Source organism: Manis javanica, chromosome 8, assembly GCF_040802235.1.
Source record: "Manis javanica isolate MJ-LG chromosome 8, MJ_LKY, whole genome shotgun sequence".
Lineage (NCBI taxonomy): Eukaryota > Metazoa > Chordata > Mammalia > Pholidota > Manidae > Manis > Manis javanica.
Window position 1 is genome coordinate 37097173 of NC_133163.1, and position 20206 is coordinate 37117378.

Below are 20206 nucleotides of genomic sequence, written 5' to 3' on the forward strand. Positions count from 1 at the left end.
AGAGAAAAGGGCTCTGGTAGCAAACAGGTGTCTGTACACCAGTGTCCCTGAGTCCAGAAACTGAGTTGCTTTCTCCTGGCCTACACAGCTCAAAGGAAGGGACCAGAAATGAAGTCTGGGACAGAGCCTGGCATTAAATCAAGTTCCAGCTTTTACCATTTACTAACAATATGACCTTGGCCAGATTACCAATCTGTCTGAACCTCAGGTTCTTCATCTGTCCAGTGAGCACATGGTGCCTCCTCCTGGGATGGTATAAGGCTGGAACATTCTGCTTGCAGTGGGGGCTCAGTGTCTGGCCAGAAGACATGCTTAGCAAACATTGCTGCTGTGCAGGGATGGACGACTGGGTTTCTCAACAGCAGTGGACTGCATGCCAGCCGTGTGCTGAGCTCTGTGGTTGATCTCTGAAGTGCATGGGGTGAAAGAGGTGAGCCAGGAGGAGAGTTAAAGTGAGGAGGAAACCAGTACATATGTAAGGAGGATAAAGGTGTCTGGAGTTTGGAAGGTATGTAGGGAAAATGTGGAATCAGATGAAATGGTCAGTAATAAAGAGGAATATGTATGAGGAGGTAGAAAACTTATTTTCCTTCCCCAAACTGATGAAACACTTTGCAACAGTCTGCAAGATTTTAAATCCACAAAAATGTAAAGTGTGATTAAAACTTAATTTTCCATTTGACTGAATGATATAAAAGCTAGTCTTAAATACTTTCATTTGGAAAGTAATTTTGTTTTTGTCTTTTTCTCTTAACATTTTATTTTTCTTTTCTCAAAGGTGGCAGAAAGGGCACTCTATTATTGGAATAATGAATACATCATGAGTTTGATAGAAGAAAACTCTAATGTCATCCTTCCCATCATGTTTTCCAGTCTTTATAGGATTTCCAAAGAACATTGGAATCCGTAGGTTTTCAGTTTTTTTCCTCCCTCCCTCCCTCTTTTCCAGTGGCCTTCTCTCCCTCCCACCTTTTCTTTTGCTTAATAAAATGTCTTGAATGCTTGCTAAGTGCCAGATGCTGTGCCTTTTGCTGAAGACAGATATGTGAAAAGATATAATTCCTACCTTTGAGAATTTCACTGAGTGCTTTGGGAGACCCACAAATAAACTGATATTTTACAAGTGATTTTGTGACATATTTTGCCTTTGTGTTAAAATACCTGAGGGCTTCCTGAACTGTCGGAATATAGCAGAGATGTTTTGGGAATACTCTGGAGTGAGAGGAGAGGTTTTGTGGATATTGATAAAGTGGAAATGCTCAAACTGAATCTTAAAGGAATTTGGTAGGTGATGGGATGGGGGAAGCCCTTTCAGAGTGTGAGTCTGTCTGTCACTTAAAAAGGCATGAAATGTGAAAAGCACTTGTCAAGTTCTGAGACCTTTGAGTTTGGGAGGGCTAATGCACCAGGGCTTTGGGGAGGCTGCTGGGAGATGGGGTTGGAAGGTGAGTGTGACCCAGTGGGTGATAAGGCAGTACTGCAGTAGAGCTGTAAGGAGGGAAGTGCTTTGAACTGACTTGCATTTTAGCATGCACCATCCGTTTCCTAAAGACCAACTCAGTCATTCTGTTTATTCTCTAGGGGAAAAAGTTAAAATCTTAGAAGAGAAGTTTAACATCTAATCCTATGAAAATTAAAGCATTCTTATTTGAGTGACTTTCCATATTTCTTTGTGAACTATGAAGAAAATTTAATGTGGTTTAAAATCAGCTAGTGTACATCAGTATATTCATAATATATTTACAAGTTTAAAAGTTTTATATACAACTGTGAAATACCACATTTCTCATTTTTCATATTTGCCAAATTTTAGTACTAAAACTTATACAAATAAAGAACTGGTAAACAAGTAAGTCTCACGCAGAGAGTCTCTTGAGGACCCAGAGAGTGGTTCTAGCAGGTGTCCGTAACCACAGCCCTTCTGCATCACTGCCCGTTGTACGTGAAAAGGTCATTCCCCTCTACAGAGCAGAGCTTATGTTTTCCTTCAAATGGGCACTGGCCAGAAGCAACACAGCAAGTACACTTCCTTATAAATGTTTTAGTAATATCAGGCCCTGTGGTTTATTTTACTTATGGCCTAACTTTTACTGACATCTTTTTCAGTGTTGTTTGGAGCATGTTTGTTGCAAAGCAGAACTAATATTGCACAGTTTTGCTTAGGGCCATGCCGTTGAGACTCTAGTGTGAAGATACTAAGCCCTGGCACAGTCCTCACCTTGTCCAGGGCTTATTCTTCCACTTGGTAAGTGGGCCTCCGTTTTGGCTACCTAGCTGTATGGTGTCCCACAGTTAATAGCATCACCAGTGTGCTGGTTACCTTACCGCATGAACATTGGTTCTGCAAGGGGACCAAGCAGGAGTGGATGGACTGATGCAAATCATAAGAAAAGTAATGCCTATTAAACTGCCTGACCTATAGGGCTTTGGTATCATATCTTTGAATATGAATTTTGCATATATGAAATCTATATATAAATAATTTGTTTCTATGTGAGCAGCTTTTGAGTTTGATGAATTATGTATAGTATCACTTTAAAAATAAAATTCTATGCAAATGTAGGTCTCTAAGGTTAGTCCTACCACAGGTGCTCCTTTTTAGGGTGAAGTTGCTTTATTTTTATACTTGCCTTTCTATTAAATAAAGTTAATCAAGTGCCCACAAGCAAGCCTATTCTGGGTACCAGTAATTATAAGGGCAAAATCAGATTTTTCTTCTTCTAATCCTGCCAACCCCTCAGAAAGATATCTTGCCTTGAACAGTGACAAACATAACTCTCTGAATGTTGAAATGAACTTCTCCACATTTCTAGTTGCTCTAACTAAAAAGGGATGGGGCCTTGCAATATGGGGAGCTCATTCAGATGAAGCTGGTGCTCTCACTTCATGCAGCCTCCGGTTGTGTAAGACTAACCAACACGTACCCTCTTCTCTGTGCTCCCCAGGGCCATCGTGGCGTTAGTGTACAATGTGTTGAAGGCATTTATGGAAATGAACAGCACCATGTTTGATGAGCTGACAGCCACGTACAAGTCAGATCGTCAGCGGTAACTTTTTAAAACTTTTTTGTCAGCCATGCATAAAACTATTGAGTTCTTTCTTTGCTCTCTGCTGATGAAATTGCCTCATTTCACCCAAAGTCATGAGCAGCACAGTTTTGTTTTTTTATGTATTCATTTTTGTGTGTTCATTAGAAGTTCCTTTATTAGTGGGCCACTGGGTCACAGTGTCATCATAAGAAAGACTGCTTTCTTCCGTCTTTTCCATAATATTTTTCTTCTGCCTCAGGATTAACAGCCTGGCACATCCTGGTATCTCAGCCCACTTAAGGGGACTATCAGGGAGTTTGCTATTTGGATTCACTCCCATTCTGAACTTCTTCACCTAGATTGGGCGACTCTTGTATGTCACTCCAGCAGCAGGAAGATGAGGCACCATTTTTGTTTAGCTCTTTGGCCCAGAACTTACTTTTGCTCTAGAACATGACAAATTCTTGTGATTTAAAGGGCAGTGAAAAGAACATGGAGGTGAAAGTTTAGGATTCTACAAATCTTGAAATATTGAAGACCAAAAGGGAGCAAAACCCAATTGAAGTCTTTACAATAAATCCGTATGGTTTAGTAAAGCCTGTCTCGATTTCATTTGTATATGACTGTTCAGTTTTGTTATTTCTTGTTCAACATGTCGGACTTTCCCAGAAGATGTTGTCTTAGTCCATTTAGGCTGCTATAACAATACCACATATGGGAATTATACAGGTAGCTTATAAACAAAAGAAGTTTATTGCTTACAGTTCTGCAGGCAGGAAGTCCCAGTTCACGGAGGAAGGGGCGAGGAACCTCTGCAGGATCTCTTTCATAGGAAGAGCATTAATCCCATTCATGAGGGCTCCATTCTCATGACCTAACCATCTCCCAAAGGCCCTCCCTACTCATACCATCGCCTTTGGGGGTTAGGATTTCAACATAAAAATTTGCAGAGGGTATATCAATGATACTTTAATTTAAAAAAAAATTGCAGAGGAACACTTGTGTTCAGACTATGGCATTGATACACTTGGAGAAAAAGAGAAAACTCTAGAGAGCTTATTGGTAGTTGGGCCTCTGGTTTGGCTTTGATCATTCAAAAGCAAATGTCAGCTTTATATATTATAAATCCATGGATCTTAGAGGATCCCAGAGGTGTGTGTGTAAATGTTCATACCCAGGACTTTGCTGAACATCTGAAGAAAGCTATCTGTGGGTCCCTGGCTACTTGGCTTTGCCTGGTTTTGAATGTGTTAGTTACATTTTTTTGAGAAAGTATGGAGGTGAAAAGTTTGGCGACAGTGATTTTTTTTAAATTACCAGGATGTGATGTATTGAAAAACAACCTAATAATGGAATATGGTATGTTTAATTGTAGACAGAAAAGGCTGAGGTTTTTTAGAGGATACTGGAATAAATATTAATTATGGTATATGGTGTGCCACACTTGGAATTTTAAGTTGTAATTTACTATATTTACAGTTGTAAATCTTTCAATTTATAGTAACCCTCCTTGTTCTAAACTGAAATTAAAATCTTTTGAAAATGTTATTTAAATAGAGAAAATAAAGGGCACATTTTCATACTGTTGGCATTTCATTCAAGAGTGAGTTGTACATGTCTTGGTTTTTACAGCAACTGAAAGCCCATTATTATCTTCGTTGAATAGGATTAAGTAAAAATCCATAGACTTCCATAGAGAGTATTAAAGACCTTTTTTCTAAAATATTCAAGTTGAATTAAATTCATACTTACCAAACTTCGGTAATAAAACTTTTCTGATCATTGATCATTTAAGTAGACCTAACTCTTGAAAAAGATAAGAATTAACGAAGGGATCAGGAATAGACCGAGGGAAATTGATTCTGATGATTTGGTATATTTAAGTGATTTACAGTAAGTGTACTTTCTGAATAAGAGAAGGATTTTTTTTAAAGCAACAGTAATATTTTGTCAAATGAGCAATTGAAGATTGAACTGAATAGATGTGAACATTGGTTTCTCCATAGATATAGGAATAGAGGAAAAGGGAAAAAAGATTTATTTGGTACTACCAGAGAAGAGTTGAGTGGAGGGTTCCATTTTGGACGGCAAGAAGTTAGTAATTGTTTCAGTTCAAATCAAATTTTTAACATTTCAAATCTGAAAATGTGGGTGGAATTAAGTAACTAGGATGGCCAAGTATGTACGCCAACATCAGTGTTATGTAAGATTGAAACTGGAAGAGAATTTGACAGTATCCCTAGCATGACAGTGTGGTTAAACTTTAAATTTCCCACCTACAGGCAGAGAGAAAACTGGGAAAGCATGAGGGTGACTCTATCAGAAATACTTAGACTTTTTGAAGATAAAGTTGTCATATAAAAGATGTAAGCTAATTCAGCATAAAGTTCATCTGGAAGAAAAGCCCCATGGTACAAAATTACATTTAATGCCATAAAACATTGATCAAAGGCATGAGTGAAATGCTTCAGTAACAAGATGATGAATGTTTTAATGATATCAGCACTTAATGTAAACTGCAAATTAGAGCAATGTCAATCTAAATATGTTTAAGCTGTCGATTATTAATTGAATAAAGTTCCTAAGCCATGTTCAACCACCTTCTCCCTCCAAATAAAAAGGCCAGCAGGATCTATAGAATTGACTTACCCACTTACATTAGTGTTCTGTCACTACATTAATTTAGACCTAATATTGTCCGTAAGCTGTACTGAGAAACCAAAAATGATAGTTTACCAAAAGCTTACTTTGAGTTAAGAATCTGGATATCATAATTATTGGAAGTTTCTCTGTTGTTTTGTAATATAATTTTTCAGGGTCAAAATTATTAGATTATTGTTTGAAAATTACTATGCCCATTGAAATTCACATTGTGCAGAATGTATTTGAGATAGCTGAAACTAAAGGCTTAAATTACCAAAATAATAATTATGAAATGATAATTTTAATTACCATATTATATAACTAAATATTCTCTCGACTAGTGAAATAATATGAAATTGTTTAGATATTTCTATAGATGTTTGGGGGGATGAAGATTAATTTCTTTTGCTATAGATATCAAATCAATTAAAAAAATAGGTGATGGCATAAAAAAGGCATTGGAGTTATGTACAAATTGCACTTAACATGTGGATTTTACCCACCTATGTGAGTAAATATACTCTGAAACAGAAGGATATCTCCCATGTCTGAGATGGCAGAGCCCCTGTTTTTAGGAATTATCTGAATTTATGGATTCACAAATGTCATTTGGGTCTGCTGTTCACTGGTCCATCGTAATTTGTAAATCCTAGAAATAGTGTAGTGAATTATTTTTAATAAATATGAATTTATTGAATTTATAGTATAATCGCATATTCTTCAATTTTGCATTTCCTACTTGGCTGATGTTAACATTAGCATCTTTTCTATTATAAAAATAATGGTAATTTAAAAATGTCCTTGGCAAGATAAAATTTGTTGACTCTACTTTGGTCATCCAGTTTTAATTGGTATATTTTACTAAAGAGTAAAATCTGAAAGTCTGGAAATCACTAGCCATGTTGATACTGAGCCATGTTTGAAGGCTTGGAACATTAAAAATTTCAACAAAGTTCTGTCTAGGTCATTAAAATGGAAATCATAAAAGAAAGAATATTTCATTTGGTTATATATAGAGGTATAAAATAGGTTAATTTGAATTTTGTTTATTAAAAATTGTATAAACAAGATTCTGCTGAAGAGTACATATATGTAGTGTAGGCTAAATGGATAATAATAAAGGGGGAATATATAGCTGACTCTGGAACAGTGCAGAGGCTGGGGAAGTAATGACCCATGCAATCCAAAATCTGCATGTAACTTTTGACTCCACAAAAACTTAACTGTAATAGCCTACTGTTGACCAGAAGCCTTACTGATGACATAGGCAGTCAATTAACACCTATTTGCATGTTATATTTATTACACACTGTATTCTTAAAATAAAATAAGCTAGGGGAAGGAAAGTTCTTTTCAAATTGTCACAAATCTCCAAAAAAAATTTTCCAATATATTTACTGAAAAACGCTGTATTTAAGTGGACCCGTGTAGGTCAAACTCATGTTTTTCATGGGTCAGCTGTACTTTCTTGACCTATTACATTCTCTGTATCAGTGTCATTTCTAGCATCCCCTTTAAGTAACTTCTTGGAGAAAAAGGAAAGTTAGATTTTTAACTAGTCCCCAAGTAAAAGTCACTAATGTGCTTGATGTTGGTTTTAGGATAACAGATACATTGAAATGACCCCCATTTTTGTTTCTCAGTAATTTTGAAGTTAATTTTCTTTATTAAGCTTAAGTATAAAAGATTATTAATGTGAAATCTTAAAATAGTCTTGTTATCTCCTCCTCTGTTTATTAATACTACTTTCATGTCTATTTAAGTCACAAGGAAAAAAAAAGAGCAAGTGAGAGAAAAATGAGAAAGGAAAAACACCCACAAGCTTAATGCCAAACTTTACAAAGACTTTAAAATATGCATGGGGAAAAGTATGTCAAAGGGGCAGTTATTGTTAGAGGATCTTTCTAAACCTTTTCAGTTGTTTATCTTGTATTCCATTTTTTCCCCAGTGAGAAAAAGAAAGAAAAGGAGCGTGAAGAACTGTGGAAAAAACTGGAGGATCTGGAGTTAAAGAGAGGTCTTAGACGTGATGGGATAATTCCAACTTAACAGAAGTAATGACAGCAACATTACTAACCTGTGGAGTCACCCATTTATGTAGTAGAAGATGGAGCAACAGTTTTCTGTATTGTGCAACTTTACAGTAGATTTCACATTTGTTTCATTATTACAACAACACTGTATATACCTGTCTCTAAATAAAGGAAAAAAAATAAGGACTTCAATCCCAAGTTTGGACAGTAGATGGACTTCTCAGAATTTTGCAAACATAATCATTGTTCTAACCGTCTTAAAAAAAAAGCAGTCTTCAAAAATCTGTTGATGAAATTGCTATGTTAAAATTCCATTATTGGGGGTTCCTTATTTATCATTAGCAGAGAGTATGAAACAATTTTCAAATGTGAACAATCTTAAATTTAGCTTGTCTTTCTGCTAAGCCATTAAATGTATTTATAGTAAAGGAAGAGAAAAAAGACCGTCATTTCCCTGTAGGTTTGTATAACATCTTCCTCTGGATCACTTGACTATAATTTGACATCTTTTCCTTTTGCACATCTTCATGAATTGAATGTCCACATGGAAAGGGGCCATGCATTATAAAGGTCCTTGATAAAAGTTTTATTTACTAGAGTGAACATCTTTCCAGTATAACCAGGTAGTCCTGGTACTCCTTTAGTTTTAAAATTAGGAGGAAAAGAGAAGAGGTGATAAACATAGTAGGGAAGGGAATTTTGGATTCATGCATCAGTTGATGGTGAATCCAAATCAATATCTTGAATCCTTTGAAAACAGGCACTGGGACATCATAGGCTTCAGTACCTGACCAGTATTAGTTGCAAACATCATTGAATACACATACCAGAGATGTTTAGAAATGTCAGAAAACATCCTTTGGGTCATTTTGAAATAAGAGAGACAAACACTAAACAGTACAACCATGAAATTAATTGTCAGGATTGTGAATCTAATTGGGAATAGAGTTGAGCAAACAGCTTGGACTGTTTGGAGTTGTTGCCTTACTTTTTAATATGTATTTATAAAGTATTCCAGCAAAAGAGGATGTAGCCTCTGGGGAAAAAAAAACATGTTACAGTGTTTTTTGTAGATCTCGTTCTATATGTTATCACAGTGCCAGCCCTGTTTTTAGCCGGAAAGGATTCAGGATAAACATTATTATGCATTCTGAATTGGATGCATATTCCTAACTACTGTATTTGTTACCAAAAGTGGTTCTACAAATGCTACTGAAAAAAATCTGGAAATTCCTAATGTCCTGAGTATTAATAATAAAGTTTAAAAATGCTTTTATATCAAAGGTGCATTGTGACCAAATTGTTTAAGAAAAAAACAAAAAAACAAAACAAAACCTAGGGCTGTATTATAGATATATGTTACTGGCTTTCTGCTTTGTATTTAAAAGAGGAATCTTAAATCTTGGGGAGATAAGATGCGAGAAAACGTGTGTGCAGTATGTGCTTACCTAATACGGTTGCATTATTATGTACTGAAAGATACATGTTTTGGAATTTATTTCCAGGATGCTTTTGCTTGTTAAGGACATGGCAGCAGTGAGTTGATAATCCTAAACCATCACTTCCAGTAGAGTCTGTGGTATGGAGCTGATTCTGTGTTCATGTATTCAATTGTGGTAGTAGCAAACATGAACATATGAACTGCTGTTGCTCTTGATAGACATACCATACCACTGTGGGCTTGTATTTTCTTCCTTCCATTTAAATATAAAGTAGAAAATGCTGTTTTACTGTTTCCAAAAAAAAGGGAAAAAAACCCGCTGACCTTTCTCCCCTTTTGTTTCAGGTTTATCAGGTCACAGTTTATGTGTTAAAGTCAGCTAATTATGGATATTGTCATCTCAATAACTTTGTAAAACAAAAACAAAACTTGACTATGTTAATTCTGAAAAAGAAACAGCAGTGAAAGAGTCATATGCAACACCAAACGCAATGTGGGTTAATGGAATTAATAGATTTATTAAAAAGGAACATTTATGAGGCCTCAATGTAAAGTTGGCAGAGGCTGCCAGAAACCAAACAACTTGGTTTAAAAGTGCCGGAGCGAAGGTGCAAGTTCAAGTACTAAAGATACAAAAATAAATTTGTAACAAATCATCTCTTTTAGCCCCTTTGATTGTAGACATTAGTTTTGACTCTGCATTTCATTTTTTGACAATATAAACTTTTGTTTGTCATTAATTCATCTTTTTAGAGGATGTGAAAATCACAGGTTTATGAGATATCTCCACCTAATAGAAGGAAATACAGTCAATTGAAATGAGAGAGACCAGGACTTTTTTGCACCTTATGCTGTCCTCAGAGCTAAGGTGAGAACTACGCAGATATTCTTGATGTCAGTTTTGTATGTTGACCATTCCAAACTGAGAAGAATAAAGCCAAATTTTAGACATATTTAGAGAAACAGTTATAGCTATATGTCTAAAATACATAGGGCAACTTCTGAGAAGAAACACTGTCTTTTGGAAGTGAGAGTGACAATGTGACATCTGTCATGTTGTGTCTGGTGATGCAGAGTGACTGAGGTAACCTGACTGTTGCACTATGTGACATATTTCAGGACGTACTTGCTGCGTGAGCAGCAGCCCTCTCTCTTTGTCCTTTCCCACATTTCTGCTGTTGCTGCAACTCTAGGTAATTTTGACAAATGCATCTTTGTGTTATATTTTTTGTTTGCTTCTTGATTTCCAGAACTATATATAAATATATTTTTTAAATAGCAAATATTGTAGTTAGTGAGTGATGATCACTCCAGCCTTATCCCAACCATATTGGTTTCAGGGGTAGGATTAAGAGTGTCTTTGGAAGGAAAAAACAAAGCAGAAACCCTGTGGTTTAGAATGATGCTGAGGCCTTAGGTTGTGGGCCTAGAACAACCATGTGAGTGAATTGACCCATCTCATCCTTTGAATCAAGCATGCATTCCTTTTCTCATTGTGCAAGTGTCCCTGGTTGTTTTTCTTCAGTGTTTAGTTTTTGTCCTTTTAAATTCTATTATATTTTGCTCTCCCTAACATGACTGTTTTTTATAAAATGAAATAAAAAATAAAAAAAGTAAGAAATAAAGAATACCCTCGATGCCGCTGGATACTCACAAGCAGGGTTTGCTCCTCCACCTTGGGCTTGTTTGCCTAAATGGAAGGGTTTAATTTATTTTGTACCTCCTTCTGTGCGTGGGACAGTCCAGGGTGCAGAGCCAGGAATTGCTTGTAATTGCACCTGCTATACTTAAATGTATAGCTCTAGGCTCAATCACACTATGGAAAGAAAACAAAAAAAAGTATATTTAGAGCTTTAAAAGCTTTTTTATTTTTTTGTGGGGATCAGGGTGGGTGGGAAAGGGAAGATGTATGGATGTTACTGGCATTTTTATGTGTTCAGGATTTTTTGTGTTTTTTTGTTTCCCCTCCCTGTTTTGTTTTTTCCCTTTAATTGGATGCACTGACCTGGCCCAGGAAATGAAGAGATCTTCTCTTTGATGCTATTACCAATGTTATCACAAAGTGACAGTCACCTATAGCAAAACGGTGGCACCAGACATGATCGGTGATGTTTTATTTGCACATCAATATTTTTATTTTTATATTCGGGCTCAGCTGCTTCTCTAAGTGGAGTTTAGGAATGACCCACAAACTTTTTGTAGTAGGAATATTGGCAATGCATTTTATATTTCTCAGTATTTAATTTTGGAAATCTAAAAGGACTGTGCATCTTGAGAGAAAGTTGAGCAAATTATGATCTAGTGGAATGTTAATTTGTGCTGCTGCTTGTGCACGACAGCAGCAGTAGTGTCTCTCTTGGAAATAAACATCCAATATTCTGATGTCTGTGAGTACAGGTTTCCTTTTCTTCCCTTCCTTCATCTTTCCCCCCGCCTCCACCTTCCTTCTCTCCCTTCTCTTTCTTTACTTTTTTTGAAATCACTTATTGTAAATAAGTTGTAATCCAAACCTCATGTATCAGTGGGGAACTTTCAAATATAAATATTACCAATACATTTTCTGGTTGTTGTCTGATTTTTGATCGAGGTATAATGAGAATGACATGTCCATTGCTTTTGGTTTGAGGATTTCGCTTTGGCTTCTTAAATATTTTGGTATTTTAGTATTTCATTGTTTTAGCAGGAGAGGGCAGCAAAAGTTCATGTTCCCTGTTAGAAATGCTGTGGTTCATGACTGGTTTTACATTTAGGGGTGTGTGTGTGTGTTTTTAAAACAGCATCTCTTTGTGGGTAGAGGTAAAAATGAAACATTTTTGATATGAAAAGTTGCATATGAAAATTACAGACTGGTTCAACCAGACAGTGAAGACTTCTGATCTACATCAAAGTTAAAATGTCACGAAACAATCTTCCAGCTCTGGCTACAACATGCTACTTCCTTTAAAAACACAGCAAAATATAAGCTGAGTCTTAAAACACTTGTAATTTAAAATGTGTGTGTGTGTGTTTTTTTTAAACGATTTACTTTCTTCAAAGTGGTAACAGAAACAGAAATGAAGGTGCTCCCAAAAAGAAATGTAACCTTTCCCTTTCACAGATGTGTGAGAGGTTCTGTACTGTGGGTGCATCCTAATAAAGAAGCAGTGAGAGTTTTCAGCTGCCTGGTTGTGTGTGTTTGTTTCTGACCTCTGTGGCCTTTGTGAACCATACAAATAATGGAGTTGATCAACTTACATGGGAAGCAGTGGGTTGGTACGAACAGGCTTTCATTTGAGAGAATCAGGTAATGATTAGGGGTATGTAATGTTGGCGAGTGGTCCAGAGCCTGCTGCTGTGTAACAAACTGCTCCGAAGTAGAGTGGCATAACCCAACACTTACTTGTTTTTGTTCACTAATGTGCCGTTTGGGCAGGACTTGGCAAGAGCATCTTGTCTCTGCTCCTCAAGCATCAACTTGGGGTTATTAAGTGGGGCAGGAGAATTCACTTCCAACCTGGCTCACTCATATGGCTGGCAAGTTGAGCCAGAGGCCTCCATTCTTCATGATATAGGCTTCCTTACAGGGCTTTCTGTCAGCATGACAACTGCCTAACAGTGATTGTTCTAAGAGACCGGAAGTGGAAACTGCTAATTGTTTGAGGCCTGGGCCTAGAAACTGTCATGGCATCATTTCTGTTGTATTTTTTTTTATCATTAATCTACAATTACATGAAGAACATTATGTTTACTAGGCTCTCCCCTTTACCAGGTCCCCCCCAAAAACCCCCTTACAGTCACTCTCCATCAGCATAGCAAAATGTTGTATAATAACTACTTGTCTTCACTCTCTTGTACAGCCCTCCCCTTTCTCCCACCCCCCACATTATGCATGCTAATCATAATACCCCCTTTCTTCTCCCCCCCCCCTTATCCCTCCCTACCCATTCATCCTCCCCAGTCCCTTTCCCTTTGGTACCTGTTAGTCCATTCTTGGGTTCTGTGATTCTGCTGCTGTTTTGTTACTTCAGTTTTTCCTTTGTTCCTATACTCCACAGATGAGTGAAATCATTTGGTATTTGTCTTTCTCCACTTGGCTTATTTCACTGAGCATAACACTCTCTAGCTCCATCCATGTTGCTGCAAATGGTAGGATTTGTTTTCTTCTTATGGTTGAATAATATTCCATTGTATATATGTACCACATCTTCTTTATCCATTCATCTACTGATGGACACTTAGGTTGCTTCCAATTCTTGGCTATTGTAAATAGTGCTGTGATAAACATAGGGGTGCATCTGTCTTTTTCAAACTTGAGTGCTGCATTAGGCTAAATTCCTAGGAGTGGAATTCCTGGGTCAAATGGTAAGTCTATTTTGAGCGTTTAGAGGAACCTCCATACTGCTTTCCACAATGGTTGAACTAATTTACATTCCCGCCAGCAGTGTAGAAGGGTTCCCCTTTCTCCACAACCTCGCCAACATTTGTTGTTTGTCTTTTGGATGGCAGCCATCCTTACTGGTGTGAGGTGATACCTCATTGTGGTTTTAATTTGCATTTCTCTGATAATTAGTGATGTGGAGCATCTTTTCATGTGTCTGTTGGCCATCTGTATTTCTTTTTTGGAGAACTGTTCAGTTCCTGTGCCAATTTTTTAATTGGATTATTTGTTTTTTGTTTGTTGCAGCATGTGAGCTCTTTATATATTTAGGACGTCAAGCCTTTATCGGATCTGTCATTTACGAATATATTCTCCCATACTGTAGGGTACCTTTTTGTTCTATTGATGGTGTCTTTTGCTGTACAGAAGCTTTTCAGCTTAATATAGTCCCACTTGTTCATTTTTGCTGTTGTTTTCCTTGCGCGGGGAGATATGTTCACGAAGAGGTCACTCATGTTTATGTCTAGGAGGTTTTTGCCTATGTTTTTTTCTAAGAGTTTTATGGTTTCATGACTGACATTAAGGTCTTTGATCCATTTTGAATTTACTTTTGTGTACGGGGTTAGACAATGGTCCAGTTTCATTCTCCTACATGTAGCTGTCCAGTTTTGCCAGCACCATCTGTTGAAGAGACTGTCATTTTGCCATTGTATGTCCATGGCTCCTTTATCAAATATTAATTGACCATATATGTTTGGGTTAATGTCTGGAGTCTCTAATCTGTTCCACTGGTCTGTGGCTCTGTTCTTCTGCTAGTACCAAATTGTCTTGCTTAGTATGGCTTTGTAGTAGAGCTTGAAGTTGGGGAGTGAGATCCCCCCTACTTTATTCTTCTTTCTCAGGATTGCATTGGCTATTCGGGATCTTTGGTGTTTCCATATGAATTTTTGAACTGTTTGTTCCAGTTCAGTGAAGAATGTTGCTGGTAATTTGATAGGGATTACATCAAATCTGTATATTGCTTTGGGCAGGATAGCCATTTTGACGATATTAATTCTTCCTAGCCACGAGCATGGGATGAGTTTCCATTTGTTAGTGTCGCCTTTAATTTCTCTTAAGAATGACTTGTAGTTTTCAGGGTATAGGTCTTTCACTTCTTTGGTTAGGTTTATTCCTAGGTATTTTATTCTTTTTGATGCAATTGTGAATGGAGTTGTTTTCCTGATTTCTCTTTCTATTGGTTCATTGTTAGCGTATAGGAAAGCCACAGATTTCTGTGTGTTAATTTTGTATCCTGCAAATTTGCTGTATTCCGATATCAGTTCTAGTAGTTTTGGAGTTGAGTCTTTAGGATTTTTTTATGTACAATATCATGTCATCTGCAAATAGTGACAGTTTAATTTCTTCTTTACCAATCTGGATTCCTTGTATTTCTTTGTTTTGTCTGATTGCCATGGCTAGGACCTCCAGTACTATGTTAAATAACAGTGGGGAGAGTGGGCATCCCTGTCTTGTTCCCGATCTCAGAGGAAAAGCTTTCAGCTTCTCGCTGTTCAGTATGATGTTGGCTGTGGGTTTATCATATATGGCCTTTATTATGTTGAGGTACATGTCCTCTATAGCCATTTTGCTGAGAGTTTTTATCATGAATGGATGTTGAATTTTGTCAAATGCTTTTTCAGCATCTATGGAGATGATCATGATGTGGTTTTTGTCTTTCTTTTTGTTGATGTGGTGGATGATGTTGATGGATTTTTGAATGTTGTACCATCCTTGCATCCCTGGGATGAATCCCATTTGGTCGTGGTGTATGATCCTCTTGATGTATTTTTGAATTCGGTTTGCTAATATTTTGTTGAGTATTTTTGCATCTATGTTCATCAGGGATATTGGTCTGTAATTTTCTTTTTTGGTGGGGTCTTTGCCTGGTTTTGCTATTAGGGTGATGTTGGCTTCACAGAATGAGTTTGGGAGTATTCCCTCCTCTTCTATTTTTTGGAAAACTTTAAGGAGAATGGGTATTATGTCTTCTCTGTGTGTCTGATAAAATTCCGAGGTAAATCCGTCCGTTCTGGGGGTTTTGTTCTTGGGTAGTTTTTTGATTACCGTTTCAATTTCTTTGCTCGTAATTGGTTTGTTTAACTTTTGTGTTTCTTCCTTGGTCAGTCTTGGAAGGTTGTATTTTTCTAGGAAGTTGTCCATTTCTTCTAGGTTTTCCAGCTTGTTGGCATTTAGGTTTTCATAGTAGTCTTTAATAATTCTTTGTATTTCTGTGGAGTCTGTCATGATTTTTCTGTTCTCATTTCTGATTCTGTTGATTTGCGTTGATTCTCTTTTTCTCTTAATAAGTTGGGCTAGAGGCTTATCTATTTTGTTTATTTTCTCAAAGAACCAGCTCTTGGTTTCATTGATTTTTGCTACTGTTTTATTCTTCTCAATTTTGTTTATTTCTTCTCTGATCTTTATTATGTCCCTCCTTCTGCTGACTTTAGGCCTCATTTGTTCTTCATTTTCCAGTTTCGATAATTGTGATGTTAGACTATGCATTTGGGATTGTTCTTCCTTCTTCAAGTGTGCCGGGATCGCTATATACTTTCCTCTTAAGACTGTTTTCGCTGCGTCCCACAGAAGTTGGAGCTTTGTGTTGTTGTTGTCATTTGTTTCCATATATTCCTTGATCTCTATTTTAACTTGTTCATTGATCCATTGATTATTTAGGAGCATGTTGTTAAGCCTCCATGTGTTTGTGAGCCTTTTTGTTTTCTTTGTAGAATTTATTTCTAGTTTTATGCCTTTGTGGTCTGAAAAGTTTGTTGGTAGAATTTCAATATTTTGGAATTTACTGAGGTTCTTTTTGTGGGCTAGTATGTGGTCTATTCTGGAGAATGTTCCATGTGCACTTGAGAAGAATGTATATCCTGTTGCTTTTGGATGTAGAGTTCTATAGATGTCTGTTAGGTCCATCTGTTCTAGTGTGTTGTTCAGTGCCTCCGTGTCCTTACTTATTTTCTGCCCGGTGGATCTGTCCTTAGGGGTGAGTGGCGTGTTGAAGTCTCCTAAAATGAATGCATTACAGTCTATTTCCCCCTTTAGTTCTGTTAGTGTTTGTTTCACATATGCTGGTGCTCCTGTGTTGGGTGCATATATATTTAGAATGGTTATATCCTCTTGTTGGACTGAGCCCTTTATCATTATGTAATGTCCTTCTTTATCTCTTGTTACTTTCTTTGTTTTGAAGTCTATTTTGTCTGATATTAGTACTGCAACCCCTGCTTTCTTCTTGATGTTGTTTGCCTGAAATACGTTTTTCCATCCCTTGACTTTTAGTTTGTGTATGTCTTTGGGTTTAAGGTAAGTTTCTTGTAAGCAGCATATAGATGGGTCTTGCTTTTTTATCCATTCTATTACTCTGTGTCTTTTGATTGGTGCACTCAGTCCATTTACATTTAGGGTGACTATTGAAAGATATGTACTTATTGCCATTGCAGGCTTTAGATTTGTGGTTACCAAAGGTTCAAGGTTAGCCTCTTTAGTATCTTACTGCGTAACTTAGCTTGCTTATTGAGCTGTTATATACACTGTCTGGAGATTCTTTTCTTCTCTCCCTTCTTGTTCCTCCTCCTCCTTTCTTCATATGTTGGGTGTTTTGTTCTGTGCTCTTTTTAGGAGTGCTCCCATCTAGAGCAGTCTCTGTAAGATGCCCTGTAGAGGTGGTTTGTGGGAGGCCAATTCCCTCAACTTTTGCTTGTCTGGGAATTGTTTAATTCCTCCATCATATTTAAATGATAATCGTGCTGGATACAGTATCCTTGGTTCAAGGCCCTTCTGCTTCATTGCATTAAATATATCATGCCATTCTCTTCTGGCCTGTAAGGTTTCTGTCGAGAAGTCTGATGATAGCCTGATTGGTTTTCCTTTATAGGTGACCTTTTTCTCTCTAGCTGCCTTTAAAACTCTTTCCTTGTCCTTGATCTTTGCTATTTAAATTATTATGTGTCTTGTTGTTGCCCTTCTTGGGTCCTTTCTGTTGGGAGTTCTGTGTATTTCCGTGGTCTGTTTGATTATTTCCTCCCCCAGTTTGGGAAAGTTTTCAGCAATTATTTCTTCAAAGACACTTTCTATCCCTTTTTCTCTCTCTTCTTCTTCTGGTACCCCTGTAATACAGATATTGTTACTTTTGGATTGGTCACACAGTTCTCTTAATATTGTTTCATTCATGGAGATGCTTTTATCTCTATGTCAGCTTCTATGCGTTCCTGTTCTCTGGTTTCTATTCCATCAATGGCCTCTTACATCTTATCCATTCTGCTCATAAATCCTTCCAGAGTTTGTTTCACTTCTGTAATCTCTTTCTGGGTGTCTGTAATCTCCCTCCGGACTTCATCCCTTAGGTCTTGTATATTTCTCTGCATCTCCATCTGCATGTTTATGATTTTTATTTTGAATTCTTTTTCAGGAAGACTGGTTAGGTCTGTCTCCTCAGGTGTTGTCTCTGTGATCTTGGTCTGCCTCTAATTTTGCCTTTTCATGGTGATAGAGATAGTTTGCAGAGCTGGCACGAGTGACGGCTGGAAGAACTTTCCTTCTTGTTGGTTTGTGGCCTTCCTGTCCTGGGAGAACAGCAATCTCTAGTGGCTTGTGCTAGGCAGCTGCAGCAGACAGGGCTTCTGATTTCTGCCTGGCTGCTATGGAGTTTATCTCTGCTGTTGCTGTGGGCGTGACTTGCCTCGGGCTTCTGCTCTGATATGGTGGAACCGTGTTGGAGGGGGAGCGGCCGGGAGGCTATTTATCTCTGTGAGGGGCCTCCATGCTCCCTGCTGCCCAGGGGGTTAGAGTGCCCAGAGACCTCCAGATTCCTTGATGCCAGACTAAGTGTCCTGGGGCGCTTCCGTCCAGTTTTGGGGTCCTGTCCCTTTAAGACTTCCAGAAAGCACTCGCAAAAAATAAATAAATAAATAAATAATAATTAAAAAAGCCGCTTGCTTTTCTTTGTCCCCGGGCGCCGGCCTCCAGGACCTGCTCACAGGTCTTGCTGCCCTCTTTCCCTAGTATTCAGGACCCCATGTATGCACTGTGTGTCTGCGCTCTTGTCTGGATGGCTAGGGCTGGGTGATTAACAGTCCTGGGCTCCCTCTCCCTCCCCGTTCTGACTCCTCTCCTCCCGCCAGGATCTGGGGGAGGGGTGCTTGGGTCCTGCCACAATGGGGCTTGTATCTTACCCCCTTCGCGAGGTGCTGGGTTCTCGCAGGTGTGGATGTGGTCTGGATGTTGTCCTGTGTGCTCTGGTCTCTATTCTGGGAAGAGTTGTCTTTGTTGTATTTTCATAAATATATGTGGTTTTGGGAGGAGATTTCCGCTGCTCTACTCACACTGCCATCTTGGCTCCACCTCTGGTTTCTGTTTTATTTTATTGGTCAAGTTGTCACAGAGCCTGCTCAGATTCAAATGGAGGGGACATAGACATCACTGTGATGGAATGAGAGGTATGCCATCTTTGATCAACTATGGGATGCTTTTCCTGTAAAGCTTTTAATTTAGATATGATCTACCCTCTTGGCTAATTAGATCACATCAGATTTGGATGCTGCAGAATTACCAGTTAATGTTTCATGTTCAGTTAAACTCTGAGTTGGGAGAGGGAAAAGTACTTAAAATTCAGCACTTGTAGTTCAATGCATAACCATTTATAGTATCTGAAGATCACCCCCTTGGTAAGTTACAAGTAGAAGAAACAAACAATTTTAGGGTTCAAAGAAATTTAAGAGTTGATTTCAACGGAATAGCCAGTCCTTTATATAACATTGTCTCCTGCCTATAAATAAATATTTGTAGTGATGTGAAGTAAATGTACAGTCTAATTCCTATTTGCCAGATTTTTATGTAATAGTATGTCCTGGTGGTTTCTGTTAGATCAAGTTCACAATAGATTCAATCTTTTTTTAAACAGACTAAACCGTAGACTACCTAAGGGGAATTAAACTTGATTTTTTAATGATACATGTTCATTGTATAATTTATTCTTGAAAAGACAGATTTTAAAACAAGATGGACAACTGCATGCCACCCATGCCTACAAGTCCCCAGGACATATGCAGGCATTGATTGCTTGGACTGGGGTTTATTGATGGGCTCTGTCCATAATCTTGGCCACATTCTGATGTTCAGATTTTCTGTCTCTTTAATCTCTCATTTAACTAAGGTCACTTTTGAAGTCATTGTCTGGATCAGTCGTAAAATTGTGAGTCAAACTTTGCTGCTACCAGATGATACGAGGCCTCAGAACCAGGATGAGTATCAGCTGCTGGCCTCCCTCATTCTTTCCGGAGCTCTCAGGCAAGATGTTCCTAGTCGGTGTCACCCAAGGTGAAGGCTGTGGACTTGAAAATCAGAGACCTTTGGGATCATTTGGGTTCTGCTGTTTATCAGCTGTGTGACTTTAGGAAAGTTTCTTGATCTAACCCTAATTTTCATTTGTAAAATACGGGTAAAATGGCACTTACTTTATAGTGGTGCTATATTAGAAAATATATGTAAAGCAATTAGCATAAAGCCTGGCAAATGGTAACCTGCAATTAATATTACCTGCAATAAATGCTTATTTTATCAGCTATTATTTGCAGTAGTCACAAATATGAATAAATAATTATAATAGCTATCACTTATCAAATGCTATATGCTTTGTATTGTGCTAAGAATTTATATC

The 20206-nt window shown here is 37.7% G+C and overlaps 1 protein-coding gene across 2 annotated transcripts in view; it reads left to right on the forward strand.

Annotated features, from left to right (window-relative positions):
* Positions 1-12302, forward strand: part of PPP2R5E (protein phosphatase 2 regulatory subunit B'epsilon) — a 138268-nt gene extending 125966 nt beyond the window's left edge. For both annotated transcript variants that reach the window (XM_073242286.1, XM_017669193.3), the window contains exons 12-14: positions 779-906; positions 2946-3047; positions 7622-12302. In XM_073242286.1, coding sequence (XP_073098387.1) covers positions 779-906; positions 2946-3047; positions 7622-7721 — 330 coding nt within the window. In that variant the 3' untranslated portion in view covers positions 7722-12302. The remainder of the gene's footprint in view (positions 1-778; positions 907-2945; positions 3048-7621) is intronic.
* Positions 12303-20206: the final 7904 nt, after the last annotated feature.